The following is a 19,876-nucleotide window of genomic DNA, read 5'->3' on the forward strand; positions in this document are numbered from 1 at the left end:
GGACTTTACCAACTCTGCTGCTCTGTGTTTCACGGAAACCTGGCTGAACGAAGCCATTCCGGACAGCGCGTTACATCTACCGGACTTTCAGCTGTTCAGAGCGGATCGCGATATGGAGTCAACGGGGAAAACGCGCGGTGGTGGGACATGCTTTTACATCAACAGAAGGTGGTGTACTGATGTAACTGTGTTAAGGAAGATGTGCTGTCCTGATGTGGAAGTGCTTTTCATTAACTGTAAGCCGTTCTACTCGCCGCGGGAGTTTTCCTCGCTCGTTCTCATCAGTGTTTACATTCCACCGCAAGCACACGTGAGTACGGCGCTGCAACAGCTGGCTGATCTGATCACAGAAACAGAACAACAACACCCGGACTCTGTTCTTATCATTCTCGGAGACTTTAATCAGGCAAAACTCACACGTGAACTGCCTAAATTCAAACAGCACATTACATGCCCCACCAGAGACAATAATATTTTGGACCATTGCTACACCACAACAAAGGATGCATATCGCTCCATCGCCAGAGCAGCTCTAGGACTTTCCGATCACTGCCTGGTTCATCTTCTACCAACTTACAGGCAAAAACTTAAAACTGCTAAGCCAGTAATAAGGACTGTAAAGAGATGGACCAACGACACAGAGCAGGTCTTACAAGCCTGTTTTGAATGCACTGACTGGAGTGTTTTTGAAGCTGCTGCCAGCGATCTGGACGAGCTCACAGAGACTGTAACATCATACATCAGTTTCTGTGAGGATTTATGCATCCCTACCAGGACTTACTTATCATTCAACAATGATAAACCATGGTTCACACCAAAACTCAGACAGCTTCGTCAGGTCAAAGAAGATGCCTACAGGAGTGGGGATAGGATCTTGTATAATCAGGCCAGGAACACACTGACAAAGGAGATTGAAGTGGCTAAGAAGAGCTATGCCAAAAAGCTGGAAAACCAGTTTCCCTCCAACGACCCTGCATCAGTGTGGAAAGGCCTGAAAGACATTACCAACTACAAGACACCATCCCCCAGCATCGACAGCAACAAGCATCTTGCGAACGAGCTGAATGTCTTTTACTGTAGATTTGAGACCCCCGATCAGACACCCCATACCCGCCCTGACCATCTCTCTACACAGCCATCAACACCTCCAGCCATCCCCCTCCCCTCCCCCCCTGCACTTCAGATCAGTGAGGATAATGTGCGTCAGATCTTCAGGAAACAGAAGAGAAGGAAAGCACCAGGCCCAGACGGTGTTTCACCAGCCTGTCTGAAAACCTGCGCTGACCAGCTGGCCTCTATCTTCTCACTGATCTTCAACAGATCACTGGAGCAGTGCAAAGTCCCTCTCTGCTTTAAACGCTCCACCATCATCCCAATCCCGAAGAAACCAAAGATCACAGGACTCAATGACTACAGACCTGTTGCCTTAACATCTGTGGCCATGAAGTCATTCGAAAGACTGGTGTTAGCATATCTGAAGGACATCACTGGACCCTTGCTGGACCCCCTGCAGTTTGCCTACAGAGCAAACCGGTCTGTGGATGATGTGGTCAATATGGGACTGCATTACACCCTACAACATCTGGACAAACCAGGGACCTATGCAAGGATTCTGTTCGTGGACTTTAGTTCTGCCTTCAACACCATCGTCCCATCACTGCTCCAGACCAAACTGACCCAGCTCTCTGTCCCTAGCTCCATCTGTCAATGGATCACCAGCTTTCTGACAGACAGACAACAGCTAGTCAGAATGGGCAAAATCACGTCCGACAGCCGCACCATCAGCACCGGTGCTCCACAGGGATGTGTTCTCTCACCACTGCTCTTCTCCCTGTACACAAATGACTGCACCTCTAAAGACACCTCTGTCAAGATCCTGAAGTTTGCGGACGACACTACTGTTATCGGACTCATCCGGAACGGTGACGAGTCTGCGTACAGACAGGAGGTGGAGCAGCTGGCTCTTTGGTGCAGTTATAACAACCTGGAGCTGAACACGCTCAAAACAGTGGAGATGATCGTGGACTTCAGGAGAAACCCCCCTGCACTCCCTTCACTCACCATCATGGACAGCACTGTGACTGCAGTAGAGTCATTCAGGTTCCTGGGCACCACCATCTCTCAGGATCTGAAGTGGGACACTCACATAGACTCTATTGTGAAGAAAGCCCAACAGAGACTGTACTTCCTGCGTCAGCTGAGGAAATTCAACCTGCCACAGGAGCTGCTCGTACAGTTCTACTCAGCTGTCATCCAGTCCATCCTCTGCACTTCCATCACCGTCTGGTTTGGCTCTGCTACCAAAACCGACCTCCGTAGACTACAGCGGATAGTTCGGACTGCTGAGCGAATCACTGGCACTACCCTTCCCACACTCAAAGTACTGCACTCATCCAGAGTGAGTAAAAGGGCTCGCAAAATCACTCTGGACCCGTCACACCCAGCACACTTTCTGTTTGAACTGTTACCGTCTGGTCGACGCTACAGAGCACCGAGCACAAAAACAACCAGACACAGGAAAAGTTTCTTTCCCCAGGCCATCTACCTCATGAACACTTAAATGTTCCCCTACTGTGGAACAAACATGTGCAATACTTCCCTCAGACATTTCATTATAGCACCTTATAACTTTATATATATTTATAATTTATAATCTTTTATTTTTATTTTTATTTTATTTTTATTTTTTCTATTTTTTTTATTTTATTTATACCTATGTTACTTGTCACTTGTCTTGTCACTTTATATTGTATGTGTACTGGAAGCTACTGTCACCAAGACAAATTCCTCGTATGCGCAAGCATACTTGGCAATAAAGCTCTTTCTGATTCTGATTCTGATTCTGATTCTGATCTCTGCTAATACTGCAGATGGCTTTTCTGAGATGTTTGATCCTCTTTTATTCATGGACTGTTCTGATATGGATGATCTCATTCACTGTTTTAACAACCACTGTGTAACAATTTTGGATCAGGTGGCTCCTGTTAAATCAAACTTGTCACAGAAAAAAGCGTGTCCTTGGATAAATGAAGACATCTTAAGACTCAGGAGGCTGTGTCGTAAGACTGAACGTTTGTGGAAATCCACTAAACTTGAGGTGCACAGACTCTATCTCAGGGATCTTGTGTCATCTTACAATGTGATGGTTGAAAATGCCAGATCTGAATATATCCGTCAACAGGTAACATTGAATAAGAAAAATCCCAAAGTGTTGTTTGACACCATTAATTATTTTGTATGTTCTGCTGCTCCAGTTACCCCTGTCTTTTGTGAAGCTGACAGCAATGCCTTTTGGAGATTTTTCACAAACAAAATTAAGATGATCAAGGATAAGATCCCGCCCCTTCAGTGTGGTACCCCTGCTGTGTTTGAGCCTGTGTCCAGCATGTGGACATCATTTAAGAGTGTGACATTTGCTGATATTTCAGCACTGGTGTCTAAGATGAAGCCCTCCTCTTGTTCATCTGACATCATTCCTTGCAGGCTCTTTCAAAAAGTGTTTGAGGTAATTGGCCCTTGTGTTACCAAAATGGTTAATGTCTCTTTGTCAACTGGCGTGTTTCCCAGTGCCTTTAAACATGCCATTATTAAAAAGAGCAGGCTTAGACCCGACAGATCTTAATAGTTTTAGGCCTATCTCAAAACTCCCGTTCCTGTCTAAGATCCTTGAGAAGGTGGTCTGTGAACAGCTTACATTCTTCCTGGAACAAAATAACATCCATGAGCCATTTCAGTCTGGTTTCGGTAAACAACACTCTACGGAAACGGCTTTACTGAAAGTGTCTAGTGATATTATGATGGCTGCTGATTCTGGTAAACGCACTGTTCTGGTTCTCTTGGATCTGTCCTCAGCATTCGACACCGTTGACCATCAGGTCTTGCTGAAAAGACTGAGGGATCAAGTAGGACTATCTGGGTCAGTCCTTCAGTGGTTTTCCTCATATCTATCAGGGCGTAGCTTTAGTGTTTCAGCTAACCGAATAAGTTCTGAGTCTGTGGATTTGCTGTGTGGAGTGCCTCAAGGGTCTGTTTTGGGCCCTGTTTTATTTTTGTTGTATTTGATTCCTTTGGGAAAGATTATCAAAAGGTTTAGTGATGTTTCTTTCCACTTATTTGCTGATGATATCCAGCTTTATTGTTCCTTTAAGCCGTCTGAAATCCAGAAGTTAAACTCTCTGCTCCATTGTCTAGTGGAGATTAAACAATGGCTTAGTGAAAACTATCTGCAGTTAAATGCAGACAAAACGGAAACACTGGTTATCGCACCTGATGATGCAATTCCGGGGATTAAACAATACCTGGGCGATTTAGGCCAGTCTGCGAAGCCAAGTCTTCGCAACCTGGGAGTTATTTTTGACAAAGATATGTCATTAGCCCAGCACTGTAAGCAGCTAACAAGGAACTGTTTCTTTCAATTAAGGAACATTTCTAAACTTAGGAATATGGTCGCACGTAATGATCTGGAACTTATCATTCATGCGTTTGTGTCTTCACGTTTGGATTATTGTAATAGTTTGTTTTCATGCTTAAACAAGAAAGAGCTCTCTCGACTACAATTAGTGCAAAACTGTGCAGCGAGAATTCTGACCCGTACTAACAAGAGGACCCATGTATATCCCATTTTAAAACAGCTTCATTGGCTGCCAGTGTCTTATAGGATCCAATTTAAAATTTTGGTTCTAGCATTTAGAGCCCTGCATGGTCAGGCTCCTTTCTACCTCAGCGATCTGATTCAGCCGTATACCCCTGCACGGGCTCTGAGGTCTGTGAATCAAACTCTGCTGAAGGCTCCACGCACTTGTTTTCGGACTAGAGGTGACCGATCCTTCCAGGCTGTTGCTCCTAGGCTATGGAATGGTCTGCCGCTCTCTTTACGCTCTATTGACTCTGTGGATAATTTTAAAAGTAATCTTAAGACTTATTTATTTATTCAAGCTTTTAATTAGCTACTTTTTGGGCTGTTATGATTTCGGTGTTGTTTTCATTGCATGTCTTTTTTCTGATTTAAACTGTGTTGTGAAGCACTTTGTGGCCCTTGTCTGTGAAAGGTGCTATATAAATAAAGATTACTTACTTACTTACAACGTGTTTGTCTCTCCCCGCATTTTCAGCAACTTCTTGTCTTAGATCCTTCAGCTTCTTCATGGCCCTAGTAAAAGCTCCATCAGAGGCTGTATTATTCGGAATAAAGGTGCAACAGTCAGTTCCAAACATCACACATACCCCTCCTTTTTCTGCCAGTAGCCTCTTTGAGATAGCACCACAAGACGCTGTTCACTTGCAGAGCGTAAGCTCCTGGATGGCACGTAAGTCTGAAGTAAAGAGTTAAAGTAAAAGGGAGCAGAACCAGTGGTTGTTCTGTAGGCAAACGTCAGTGACTTGAATTTGATGCAAGCGGCAACTGGCAACCAGTGCAATTTTGTGAGGAGAGGAGTGACGTGTGCCCTTTTCGGCTCGTTAAAGACCACTCTAGCTGCGGCGTTCTGGATCAGTTGCAGAGGTTTGACTGTGCAAGCTGGAAGACCGGCCAGGAGAGTGTTACAATAGTCAAGTCTGGATAAAACAAGCGCTTGGACAAGGAGTTGTGTAGCATGCTCTGATAGGAAGGGCCTGATCCTCCTAATGTTGTACAAGGCAAATCTACATGACCGGGCAGTTCTAGAAATGTGGTCTGTGAAGTTCAATTGATCATCAATTACCACACCAAGGTTCCTGGCTGACCTAGATGGAGTTATGGATGACGAGTCTAGCTGAATGGTGAAGTTGTGGTGACGTGTTGGGTTGGCTGGGACCACAAGTAGCTCTGTCTTTGCAAGGTTTAATTGAAGGTGGTGGTCCTTCATCCAGCCAGAAATGTCTGTCAGGCAGGCTGAGATATGATCGGCTACCGTCGGATCGTCGGGCTGGAATGAGAGGTAGAGTTGTGTGTCATCAGCGTAGCAGTGATAGGAAAAGCCATGTTTCTGAATCACAGATCCTAGTGATGTCATGTAGATGGAGAAGAGAAGCGGTCCCAGCACTGAGCCCTGAGGCACTCCAGTAGCTAGATGTTGTGTCTTAGACACCTCATCCCTCCACGATACCCTAAAGGACCTACCTGAGAGGTAAGACTTGAACCATTGGAGTGCGGTTCCCGAGATGCCCTTCATCTTTAGGATTGACAGGAGGATCTGGTGGTTAACTATGTGAAGTTCAATTTCAGTCACTTTTTTCCATTTCTTGTTACTTTTTTCATGTGACTTATTCTAAGTTTCTCATCTGTCTCCTCCTCTTCATCTCTTTCCATTTGATGATGGCTCTGTTGAATTCAAACTGCTTAAGGGTCCAAGCTCTGAAATAATTATTAGATTTGTGAGACTTGTATTATTCAGTGAATTTCTGAATCTAGTTTTGATGCTGTTTTGGATCACACGACACACTCGCAACTGGTATGACCATGGCTGTCTGAATGAGTTTCTCCATTTCAGTGAAAACATGACTATGTTCACTTTACACAGTCTCTGCAAACTGCTGAAAGGACAATGAAGTATATGAATCACGTATATCACAAAGTATATAATATGGATCGTGATCTGCATTATCCGAACTTGCCTTTCGCTTCAGCCAGTGGTCCATATATAAACTACGCTAAACGAACAATTAATTGTCTGTGGCTGTGTTTGTGCGCGCGGGGAATATGCTGCGCATAACAATAGAAAACAAGGAGAAACGCGCCGTCACATGCTCAAACAATCAACAACGTTGCTCTAGATATGTAAAAACAAGTGGAAAGCGTGGGCGCGCCGCTGTCTCCTCCTTTCCACAAGCGCTTGATCTCTCGTGGCGGCTGTCGTTGCTATGCAACCACAAACTGCGCTCTCCATGATGACAAGGAAGTATCAGCAAAAGATGAATTGATTTCTAGCCCTTGCATTAGCTTTACTACTAGATATATTTATGGAGATGAAAAATAATTAGGCGCCCTGTACAGCTATGATCAGCTGTTCGGCCGAGCATTCATTGTTGTTAACTTTACGCTGTAAGCTGATCAGTTGGTTCGTTGCTGCCGCGCTCTATCACTCGCACACCATAAAGAGCAAAATGGTTTTTAATATTTCAATTTCGTGATTAAAATGACATCATTTGGAAGCGAATAATTTCTTCACAAACAGCTTATTATGACTCAAAATGATAGAATGCTGCACTTACACTCGAAAGTGTGAATAAGATCAGCGCAACGCAGACCACTGCATTGACAGCGTGAAACATAAGATCTGTCTACAGCCAGGACTCAGCGGGAGACAGAGAATGCCGGTCCAGCGCTGATTGAGGAATTAAATTCGAAAATAAAAGACAGTCTGACATCTTTTTTCTCACATCTGTGAATTTATTTTTTAATCTTTTGCTCTGAGATGAAGCAAATATATTTGTGCGGGAATTTCTCGCACTATAAAAGCTAACCTTGGTTTGGGTTAATGGTTTAAATTGTGCGCAATCCCTGCATTCCTGCACCGAAATTCAAGCCCTGGGTCACTATTACCTATTACTATCATTTGTTTTTGTTTTATGCCTGTACTATCTATGTATATTCCTTCAGGAGAGCACCATATCTGTAATTTCAGCTTGCATATAGCATCCCTACCCAAGAGATTAATTGGTGTTTGTTCTGACACTAGTACTGGAATTTTTATCTCTGAGTCTTTGATTTTTATGCTGACAGGGGCCGTCATTGAGATTAGCTGCATCAGTCCCGAGAATCCTACTGTCTTGACATATTTTCCAGATCTAGGGAGGTGAGAGGGGCATAATTTGGGCTCAAGCTCGTAAACGTCGTCCTCTATTTCAACCCGCAGCATAGGTTCTTGGTCAGCATTAGATAATATCATTGGAATCTGACCCCTCCCTGTAGGATTCTCTGGGCATCCCTAGTAGCCTTGATCTTGGCCACACCATGGGTTGACCGGTCCTGACACTTGGCCTTGCTTCATATCTTTTGTTTTGCTGTTCAGGATGGTATATCACAATTGGTGCATCTGGTTGCTGTGGATTTCCTGTGGTGATGGATGTACTCTGACCCTCAGGGGCTGGTGCCGGCTGCATGACTTGTGCAGCTGGGTTTGGGATGTTCATCGTTGCCATCACTGCAGACTGATCTTCAACATCCTTCATGGTAGCTTGAACTGACTCTTTTTTTTTTTTTTTTTTTTTTTTTTTTTTTGATTAGGTCATCCAGCCGTAGTTAGGTCAGCCTTCTTTGAAGTTCTCTTTCTTGATTCTTCAGCTTCTGTTCATTCTTCCTTTTATTGTTCTACTGCATTAGCCACATGGTCACACAATTATTTAGTTGTCTTTGAATTCAGACCCACTACATCTTCCAGTTTGGCTTTTACAGAAGGAGACATGGCTGCCACTATAGCAGACCTGAACAGTGCTGTTACCACTGGGTCTCGTTCAGGGTCTCTTTCCAGCTCTTGTTCCCATCTTCTTGATTGTCTCTGGACATAGGTAGTTGGGTTTTCTTCTCCCATTGGTTCCCCTTTTCTAGTGTGGTTTGTTATGGGGGAGTTCCTCCAGGAGGAGGGTCCCTGACACATTCTTGTATTCTTTGTTAGGGCTGGCTAAGCGAGGTCTGTTCCTTGTGTAGTCCTGAAGTGTCTGATGTTCTCTTCGCATGGTTTCCTCTAAGGCCTTTCACATGGACTCAGTCTCTCGTTGGATTTGTTCTTTGGTTATGAGTATGTCTCTCTCTATCTCATCTTGCTCAGGTTCAAATTGTTGGCTGTCAGCTTCCATCTCCTTCTGCAGTCTCTCTTCGAATTCTTGTTGGGCTTTACTTGCATGATGATAAGGATTGGAGAGGGTGGGGTCTGGGATTTTCCTGATCAGATGTCTCATGCTTAGGTTGCTGTCTTGACTTCTCCCATGACTCAGTGTGCCTTGTTTTGTTGGAAGTTGGAACTTCAAAGATGTCTGTAGGTTTTCTTTCTCCTGCTCTCTTCCTATTTTCTCTTCTCTTCACTCTGCTGGCCACTTAGTGTTTAACTTTCTAGTTCTTTTTTTCCCACTTCTCTGGTTTTTAATAGCATCTCTACATATCGAATATTGTGATATAAGCTGCTCTATAGGGGGTCTCTTGTTGTGGTGACGTCGAAGCCATTGTTTTAACCTCAGTTGTTCTGTCTTCCCACCCAAGACAAACTATAATCTGTTTTCTCAATTTTCTGTTTAGTTGAGGAATTCAGGTACCTGTTTGGTTTTTTGAAGATATCTCAAGATGGTTCGTATTTGTACATCAGACAATCCTCCCCCAGGCACATCAGTTTGAAGACTGTTATTTTCAAACCACCGGCCTCATGCAGTTATATCTCCTGCCCTATTTAGATAAGTAAGAGATGGTGTCAATTCCACTTCAAGGCCTTTCCACATGGTAACTGAAATATTTAATTCCTCTTTATTGCAAGTTTTTTTCTTAATAATTTTTTCTTTTGGTCTGTTAATTCTTGTCTCTGTCCTTCATGATCTACAAATTCCTTTTCCAGCCAAATGTTCCTTTTCTCTCACTCTGGTCCACATGTGTTCTTATCTTCAGGCTTCAAAAAAATAAAAAGCTCTCTTTCTCTGTCACCTCTCTCTCTCTCACACACACACACACACACACACACACACACACACACACACACACACACACACACACACACACACACACACACACACACACACTCACTCACTCGTTATTCTTATTCTATTTTTCTTATAACAAATGAAAAGACAAAGTTAAGCAATCAAACTTTTGTGCAATATGGGCTGTTTTTCCTTTACTGGATCACAACGCTTACAATCAGGAAAATAGGCAAACAGCCGACAAAACCAATTTCGAAGAATATTCTTTGTTTTTCTTTATTTATTTTCTTTTCTTTTCATTAATTTGTTTTTATTTTCCTTTAAACTTTTTAATAGCATTGATTCACCATTCTTATTTCTTGGAAGAGTTTTATTTCATATGCATTTGTCGATCTCAGCTTTCTCAGCCTGATTACTCCCTTTTTTTTTCACTGAGCGGTGCCAAGGTCACTTTGTAACAACAATTGTAACAACTCGGGGCAGTGCTGATTAATCTGACTGGCTCAACTGTAATTTTTCTCTTTTAGGCAGAACAGCCCAGTCAAAAAGCACTTTATCTTTGCGTCTCTGTCCTTTATATCAATTCTGCTTAAATGCGGCTATAAAATTTCTAACTTTTAATTTCTAGCGCTTTGGGTTTTTAGAAAAACACATTATAAATAAAATGTATTATTATTATTATTATTATTATCACTTTTGTTAATTTTCTCCTGTTGTGGCAAAAATTCATTAAACAATCATCAACTGCGTAAGAGACACTCTGAAATTCAAATGATCATTAAAAAGTATTTTATTCTTGCAAGAAGGCCCAGTTGCCACACAGAAGTCACCAGTACAGTCTGTGAAACAAGTGCGACGACGAGAGGGAGGGCAGAGGAGTCTTTATACTGCTTTCAAGGTCTTCTGCTCACAGGCCCTTATCTAAACAAGGAGAAGCTTTCCTGCTAGTTTTCTGATACTGCTAAGATTATTCTTACAAACTCACAATTTCTAAATTGTACGACTTCTGACCCTAGAAGTCAGAGGTCCCTTCTCATTCTGCAGCCTCCTGACGTCCCACCTGTTACCCAGCATTAAGAGACACACATACACGTCAGTTTTACCACGTAGACGACGTATAGAAGGTCATTTCAATGTTTTACTTAAAGTCAATGAAAATCAATACTGCAAATCAATGAAAATCTAAATTTTCTATAACATTCCGAAACGACTGTTCTCCTTATATTTACGATGAAAAATCACTTAGACTGACAAACAAAAAACACTTTACTTCTCACATAAAGACAAACAACGTGCTTCTCACGTATAACGCACTTTCTGCTTTGGGGACAATACAACAGATAAGACGCTTCTCACGTATAATGCACCTTCTGCGTTGAGGACAATACAACAGATAAGACTAACAAACGCGCTTCTCACGTATACAGTAACTCCCCTTCTGTGTTGGGGGCACGCGCTTCTCGCGTACACAGACAAACAAAAACAATTACTGCATGCACTGTTTTTCAAGACCTGGAACCTACCCTCCTTTTACTCTTTTATAAATTTTAGGTTATTTTATTTAAGGCAGTCACCAACCGGGCACCAGCTCACCAGTGGCAGCACAAAACAAATATAAGCAAAAAATTTGCTTACCTTAATTTGTTTTGTGAGGCCTCTGCCAGCACGTCCACTGTGGCCACTTCTTGACCACTCCTGGCTCGAGCTTGCCAATTATGTTGTGGCAAATTCAATGTTCTTTTTGGTTCAGGTCTCAAAGAAGTTAAGTTATACATGCATGAAAACTCCTCACCTTTCGGCAAAATTCGCCGTTTTAAAAACAAAATGGGTCACCTACGTGATTTTTGCAGATCAAGTTTTTACGGCGACACACACAAAACAAGAATAAAAGCAAGAAAAGAGCTCTTTTCCCCATGTAGGTCATGTGCCCGCTATAAAGTTCGCACACATGCACATAAGCATTGTCCCCACAGTTACCAATTCGCCACCACAGGCTACGAATTTAACAAATGTAGAAGGTGTGCCTAGGCCTGTCGCGATAGTCGATAAGTCAATTAATCGCACGATAAAAAAAAATGACCTCGATAATTTTTCCGGCCGCGATAATTCCATTTGCATGCTTGTTTGTTTTCCTCGTCTCTCTCTCTCAGTCTCTACCAAAGAGACTGGATGACCACTCTCGGTTCTTTAGCGTATAGGAGGAGTGAACTCTCTTGTCAGTTGCATGGTCTTTGTGTGGGGAGGCGGCGCGCGGCGCTTGTCAGTTGCATGGTCTTTGTGTGGGAAAGCGCCGGCGGGACTGTTTGCGGCGACTGCCAGGAGAGAGAGAAGACGCTAGTTGTGAGTTGCGACAGCGAGCCCGATCACATGAAAATGCGTATCTATACCACGAATGTTATTTCTCGTGCCATTTATACGGCAAAAATAGTTTTTGCGTGCATATGATACGCTCTTTATGGCGTGTAATACGCACGCACTCCTAGGGCTGGGCATCGTTCAGAATTTTTCGATCCGGTGCCAATTTCGATACCTCAGTTTCGATACCGATTCCTAACGATACTTTTTTCGATACCATATGTTTTAAAATTAATTTCAACATCAACAAAAATACATTAAACACAAAGCTTTTATTTTCCACCTTAATTGTGAATCAAAACAGTTATCAAAATAAAATAAAAAATCTGGTAAAACTACTCACTTAGCATGTCCACAAAACGTATATTTTTCTCTCCGTTTTGGCCTTCCGTCCACACGGAGACGGCGTTTTTATTAATGAAAATGAAGCTTTTTTGAAAACGCACTCCATAGTGGATACATTTGAAAACGCGGCAATACATGAGAGCAGTTGCGTTTTAGACCAAACATACGGTGACTGCGTGCGACCTGGACCGCATCATTGAATGGTGAGATATTTTACTAAATAAAATTATCCTGTCAGACGAATTGCGCGATAACTTCATTATTTATTTTTCCATCTGAATCATATCAGTGATCTTTGGTGGGGATTAACACATGCGCAGTAAGGTGAATTAAGCGTTTTCAGGCGTTTCTCAAAAGTTTCTCATCCACACTGAAACGTCCGAAAACGCCTGAAAACGCTAGTGTGGACGGAGAGCGTTTATAAACGAAAACGCCGTTTTCAAATGTATCCGGATTAATGTAGACATAGCCTAACATTAATAAAATGACTGCCTGTCAGTCAGTCATCAGGGGAGAGAAAACACCATTGTGGCTGCTTGTTTAGTAAGAGGAAGTGTAACGTCAACAGCACCGCGACCGCTTTCTGCTCGCCATTAAATTAATATCATATCGCAGCAAACGCTGTCTGCGTGAAGTTTTAAAAAACTGTTACCACACTTGAGACCAACCGTGACTCTCTGTGACTTCAGCAAAACTGCAAACAGTTTAATCCGTCCGCACCTCTCCGTGTGTGTGTGGGTCGGAGCTCCGCTCTTTGTCAATATGCAGAGAGGACAGATAAGCTTGCGCTTACGCGCTCAGATGGAACCGAAATTTGGCACCGAAAGATAAAGAATTTTTCGATACTCATAGAATTGGAGTATTTTTTTCGATACCATAAAAGTATCGAAGTTCGGTACCCAGCCCTCTCTCCTCACCCCTAATCCTAACCAAGTATTTTCAGTGCGTAGCATACACGCAATAAAGCGCGTCTCCGTCTTCCCGACAGTACACAATCACTTGACAAAGTAACAGGAGGACAAAGTAACAGGAGTAACAGTGCAAAATTGTGCGATATGGCTTGTTGAGGCTTTTTTTTGTTTTGTTTACAAAGGTCCTAACTGTCAGTTTTGCCTGTTATGGAATGTATCACTATTTATGCCTAATGTCTAAAGCCTAATGTTTAATATTTTTTGAAGTGCAATTTTGTTTACATCCATTTCATTTATTAACAGACATTTATTTTGTTAACAGACACTAAGAGTCCATTGCTTTTATTGTTTTTGTTAATTTTTTTGGATATTTAAAATGTTTTCCGTTTTCAATGTTTAATATTCTTTAGAAATAAAAGTTTATAGATCGTTGAAAAGGTGTACCTGCATTATTATGCCATTATAATTATATTAAATGAAAATGGTCTCAGAACGACAATATTATCGTTTATCGCGATAATTTCTTGGACAATTTATCGTCCAGCAAAATTTGTTATCGTGACAGGCCTAGGTGTGCCCACCACAAGGCCCGCACCTCCACACTCAAACACTGTGCATGCAGTCTCAAACACTGTGCATACAGTCATACAGCTCATGCTGCTCATGTAGTTCAGGTGCCCATTATAACGTTTACGCCCCTACACACAAGCATTTCCAATATGAACCGCTTTCTGACCGGAGGAACCTTTTCACAGTTCCTAGAACTATTGGCTAAAGTACCCGGATGTCGGCGTGTTCGCACCGCAGGAACTTTTATTTCTAGGAACTCCATTTGGAGGAACTAATTTAGGTCCTACTTCAGAGTAGGGGGCACACCCCCTCCAAGCTCAAAGTATATGTGGTGGCCATAAAAGCGTTTCATGCTCCGGTAGCCGACAAACCGCTAGGAAGAAACAAACTCATTGTGCGTTTCCTCTAGGGCGCTAGGAGGTTAAATCCTCCATGCCCACCCGTCTGTGCCTATCTGGGACTTCTCTAAGGTTCTGGAAGCCATGAGAGGTCCCCCATTCGAGCCGCTTCGGTCAGTAGACCTGAAGTCGCTCTCGCTCAAAACTGCTTTTCTGCTGGCGCTCGCCTCAGTCAAGCGGGTAGGTGACCTACAAGCGCTATCCATAAGCGCTTCCTGCCTGGAATTTGGGCCAAACAACTCTAAGGTCGTCCTTAAATCGAGGCATGGTTATGTCCCTAAAGTACTCTCCACTCCATTCAGAGCACAGGTCATTTCACTGGCGGTTCTCTCCTCGCCAGATGATGAGAGTGATGCGCATTTACTCTGCCCTGTAATGGCTCTCAGAATTTATCTGGAGCGTTCTGCCTCGTTTAGGCAGTCAGAGCAGCTCTTCACATGCTTTGGCAACTGTACTAAAGGTCTGGCTGCTACAAAGCAAAGACTGTCGCTCTGGATAGTAGATGCTATCGTGCTAGCTTACAAATTCAAGGGCCTTCCTTGCCGATTGGGCGTCAGAGCTCACTCCACGAGAGGCATGGCCTCTTCGTGGGCCTGGTCCAGTGGAATACCCATTGAGGACATTTGTTCGGCGGCTGGCTGGGCCTCGCCGTCCACATTTGTAAAGTTTTATAACTTGGAGGTACCCGCCTTACAGGCCAAGGTTCTCTCAGTATAAAAGTGTTAAGCACCCCCACAAAATCGTAGGGTTCATACACACCTGACACTGCTTTAGCTGGCCACTATGTATCCCTTATACCATGTTCTAAGGTTCCTAGTTATCCAATATTGATGCCCGTTTTCACTGGCTTATATTAGGTATAATATATGCTTCACTGTGATTCATACATATGCTTTTAGAGCAAAGTTAGCACGCACAGCGTTTTGCAAGGGGGTTCCCATAGCGTAAGCTAGCCTTACGCAATACGAGAGACCTCTCGAAAAGGAACTACTTGGTTACTAACATAACCTCAGTTCCCTGAGATGAGGGAACGAGTATTGCGTAGCCTGTCGTGCTACTGTGCTTGGATCAGGGGATCGCTTCAGTCATTTAAACCTGAAGTACCTAGGCGAGTCTTGCCAATATATAGCCTCTGACCACACCCATGCTGGCGGGCTATGACGCACCAGGGTGCCAAGCATCCCGATTGGTTCTCGCGTGAGAGCCGACTCGCCATAGGTTCATGCAGTTGCCGCAGCACAGCCAATGACCACTCTCGCGCTCAGTTGTGCTCGCAGTACAGCTGCAAATCGTTTTAAAAGTGTAACTTCAGTATTCTCGAGAAAAGGAGGTTTTCCCATAGCGTAAGCTAGCCTTACGCAATACTCGTTCTCTCACCTCAGGGAACTGAGGTTACATTAGTAACCAAGTAGTTAGAATAATAAAAGTCATGTTTGTATTTTAAAGAGAAGTGTTCTTGTGTCATGTGCTTACGAATTTAATGTCTTAAACTGCTGATCCAAGTTACCTTGCTCATAAATAGTGTTTCACTATAGATTGGATATTTGCAGAGCTGATAGTTACGACCTGTTCAAATGAACGCTGGACGAGTCATTGACTCGGCAGTAATAAGTGATTCTTTCGAATTCCCTATAAATTTGACCCTTACACCCTTTCAGGGGGTGCTTAATAAACTGGTAAACTTTATATCCGTAAAACGACTCTGATGTAATACACGACTCTGACTCTGACTGTAATAAAGTGCGCATTACTGTCGTGATCAGTAACGTTAGGCCTATCACTCCGGAGACTGTAAGCTGGATTAGAGCCCTGCACGGGCCTCAAATCTAGGCCCAAGCCCGGCCCTGGCCCGATACGCTCAGGCCCTAGCCCGACCCGTGTCCGACAGCTCATCAGAATTATCAGCCCGAGTCCGACCCGAGCCTGTTTTTTGTTGTTGTTTTTTTCACAGCGGCAGACTGCCATTAAAATATGTCCGTTTTGTTAGTATGTTTCTTTTCTTTTCATTTCATTTCTTTATTAAGCTAATTTAGACAAATGTTGGGAGCATTTAAAAAAAAAATATGACGGCCAAGCAAGCCGAGCCAACAGCGAGTAAAACATGTTTGATCAATTTAGCCTCTCAAATCAACGCTAATACTTTACTTAGCAACAATAAAATCCATAGATGTAAAACACTTCAAGCATATCACACAGACAGTTAGTTGAATGTTTATTTATTAAACCACAGTGAGTAATTTTTTTTTTTAAATACTGAGGCAGGCTCAGGCTGCTCGCAACAGCGCTCGCAAACGAAATGAGCAATAGTCAATCTAAACAAATTAAATTAAATAAATCAAAAACAAACTTGCAGGTTATCTTACCTAAAAAAATGCACCACAGAACATGGCCATTCTTTTTTCCCAGTAGTTTCCAACAGTTAAATGAAAATAAAGTCCAATCGAACGAAAAACGAAAAACATCAGTAGTTTCCAACAGTTAAACGAAAATAAAGTCCAATCAAACGAAAAGTTAGAATAGTCTCTTACAGAGCATCGTGGAGAAAAAGAATAGCATCCACAGTTTTGGAAGATTTTAACCCAGTCCTCTCTTCTATCACTCACGATTTTTCTCTTAATATTCTCCATTATTTGCACATGAGGTGAATCGTTGGTTCCGCTGACGGGAAACCACCTGTGTGTGCGTGCGTGCGTGCGTGCGACTGTCATGTCAATCATATGTCAGTGTAAATAATTATAAGATTATGAAAGTTATGAGGTTATTAAATGTCTTTCTATGTTTGTTTTTCTATCGTCGACGTCAACTTCTCATATTTTTTTTTATTAATGTCTAAAAATATAAAAAGGATAACTCAAAAAAGGCCAGAGGCTCGGCCCGCATGTGAACTATGACGTGAAAACTTGCCCGAAGCCTGGCCCTAGGGGCGTAAAAAAGTCGGGGCCCGTCGGGCTCGGGCTGAAATGCAGGGCTCTAAGCTGGATCACGAACAGTTGGTACAGATCCATCCTCGAGTAATAACGAGAGTAAATGAAGACGGCCATTTTCATTCTTACATCCAACAACAAAACACCTCAATCGCTTAGGAGACATTCGTGTCTACAGCTGCTCCGGCGTCGAAACACTGGCGGACTGTGTTTAGCTCACTCAGGGCGGGTCTACGCTAAAACTGCAGTGTCCCTCAAACACCATGTAAAAGTGAATTTTGCATAACAGGTGCCCTTTAGTCACATGATCAATCTCACTATTTTTTAAAAGTGATAAGCCTAGTTCAGAGTCTGAAATATTAATTATTCCTCTCGCATCATGTCTGTTAGAAATTAAACTTGATTGTTTTTAGCAGAACTCCCAGAAAGCATCTGGAAGGAGAGGACAGAGAGAACGCCAGTGATCCAGAATCTGCAGAATGAAACACACACTGAAGAACAAAGAGGCTGGTGTTTATTCTTGATTCCTCATTCATTCATCATGATGAAGAACATGCTGATGCTCACCAGATTTACATTGTTTCATGACCAAACTAGTGATTTATAACACACATCATCTTCATGACATTAAAATAGATCGTACTCGTGCACAGCAGTTGTCCACCAGATTTGATGGGATTGAAATGTCTATTGAAGACTGAATATTGACTTTGAGCTTCACTTTTCATTTCACATTTGTCTCTCATTTGAAATCTCACATGATTTATTGTTTCTTTTAGATCTGATGGACGTGAACAAGAAAGGCATAAGTGTAAAAAAACACTTCACATGGAAGAGTCTGAAGGTTCACATGAGAGTTCAAAGCAGAGAGAAACTGTGAAATGTGATAAATGCGGGAGGAGTTTCACTGAAGCCTCCGTTCTGAAATCATTCTGAAGAAGAGCACCGGAAAATTACCCCGGAAAAAGCTTCCGTGTTCAGGGAGCTGAAGAAGAGGCCGTAACACTTTCAACAGAGACATGACTCGAAATTTCTGAAAGCTAAGTATTACGTTTGCTTCTGGAGCTTCCCACCAAACACAGAACATTCCCCTATGGATCCTTTGACAATTTTCAATCTGGTTTCCGTCCGCACCACAGCACAGAGACAGCGCTCATAAAGATAATAAACGATATTCGCCTAAATACTGATTCAGGCAAATTATCAGTGCTGGTGCTACTCGACCTCAGTGCTGCATTTGATACTGTCGATCATAACATACTTCTGGACAGGCTGGAAAACTGGCTGGGGCTTTCTGGGATAGTCCTAAAATGGTTCAGGTCATACTTAGATGGGAGAGGTTATTATGTGAGTATAGGAGACCATAAGTCTGAGTGGACATCCATGACATGCGGAGTCCCTCAAGGCTCAATTATTGCGCCACTCCTGTTCAACCTGTATATGCTCCCAATGAGCCAAATAATGAGAAAGAACCAAATTGCTTACCACAGCTATGCAGACGACACACAGCTCTACTTAGCCCTATCGCCTAACGATTACAGCCCCATTGACTCCCTGTGCCAATGCATTGATGAAGTCAACAGTTGGATGTGCCAAAATTTTCTTCAGTTAAACAAAGACAAAACTGAAGTCATTGCATTTGGAAACAAAGATGAAGTTCTTAAGGTGAACGCATACCTTCACTCTAGGGGTCAAACAACTAAAACTCAAGTCAGGAATCTTGGTGTGACACTAGAGTCAGACCTTAGTTTCAGTAGTCATGTCAAAGCAATAACTAAATCAGCATACTATCATCTAAAAAATATTGCAAGAATTAGATGCTTTGTTTCCAGACAAGACTTAGAGAAACTTGTGCATGCTTTCATCACCAGCAGGGTGGATTATTGTAATGGACTCCTCACTGGACTTCCCAAAAAGACCATAAGACAGTTGCAGCTCATACAGAACGCTGCCGCCAGGATTCTGAGCAGAACCAGAAAATATGAACATATCACACCAGTCCTCAGGTCTTTACACTGGCTCCCAGTTAGATTTAGGATTGATTTTAAAGTATTATTACTGGTATATAAATCATTCAATGGCCTAGGACCTCAATACATTGCAGATATGCTCACTGAATATAAACCCAACAGATTACTCAGATCACTAGGATCATATCAGCTAGAAATACCAAGGGTTCACTCTAAGCATGGCGAGTCCGCTTTTAGCTATTATGCCAGCCGCAGCTGGAACCAGCTTCCAGAAGAGATCAGATGTGCTCCTACAGTAGTCACTTTCAAATCCAGACTCAAAACACATCTGTTTAGCTTTGCATTTACTGAATGAGCACTGTGCCACTGTTCGTCCGACTGTTTGTACTGTACTGTATTTTATTTTATTTTTATAAACTGTTTTAATTATTCTTATTTCTTTTATTATTTTAATTTCTTCTATGTAAAGCACTTTGAATTGCCATTGTGTATGAAATGTGCTATATAAATAAACTTGCCTTGCCTTGCCTTGCCTTGCCCTAATGTTAGAATTTGGTTCCTGATTGGTTATTGTTTTGGGAAATAAATAATAATGTTCTAGGAATGTTCTTTTTTATTTATTTATTTTTTGCAACAATAAAATAACTAGGGATGGGCAGGAGTACTTGTTCGTGACAGCGATGCTGGATCATGAAAACTATGTTAGCCCTGACTTTTAAATATTTTTCTATTTTTCTATTTTTCTGATTTTTCTGATTGGTTATTGGCTGGTCCACTGTCTCGTCCTCCTCGGGCAACCCTGC

The 19,876-nt window shown here is 42.5% G+C and overlaps 1 protein-coding gene across 1 annotated transcript in view; it reads left to right on the forward strand.

Annotated features, from left to right (window-relative positions):
- The window catches only part of LOC309492201 (uncharacterized protein), a 64,232-nt gene extending 44,631 nt beyond the window's left edge, over window positions 1-19,601 (forward strand). The window contains exons 4-5 of the mRNA XM_082161073.1: window positions 17,520-17,609; window positions 17,883-19,601. Of these exons, the coding sequence (XP_082017199.1) occupies window positions 17,520-17,586 (67 nt within the window). The 3' untranslated portion in view covers window positions 17,587-17,609; window positions 17,883-19,601. The remainder of the gene's footprint in view (window positions 1-17,519; window positions 17,610-17,882) is intronic.
- The last annotated feature ends 275 nt before the right edge of the window (window positions 19,602-19,876 follow it).

Source organism: Leuciscus leuciscus, assembly GCF_965113295.1.
Source record: "Leuciscus leuciscus genome assembly, chromosome: 1".
Taxonomy (NCBI): Eukaryota; Metazoa; Chordata; class Actinopteri; order Cypriniformes; family Leuciscidae; genus Leuciscus; species Leuciscus leuciscus.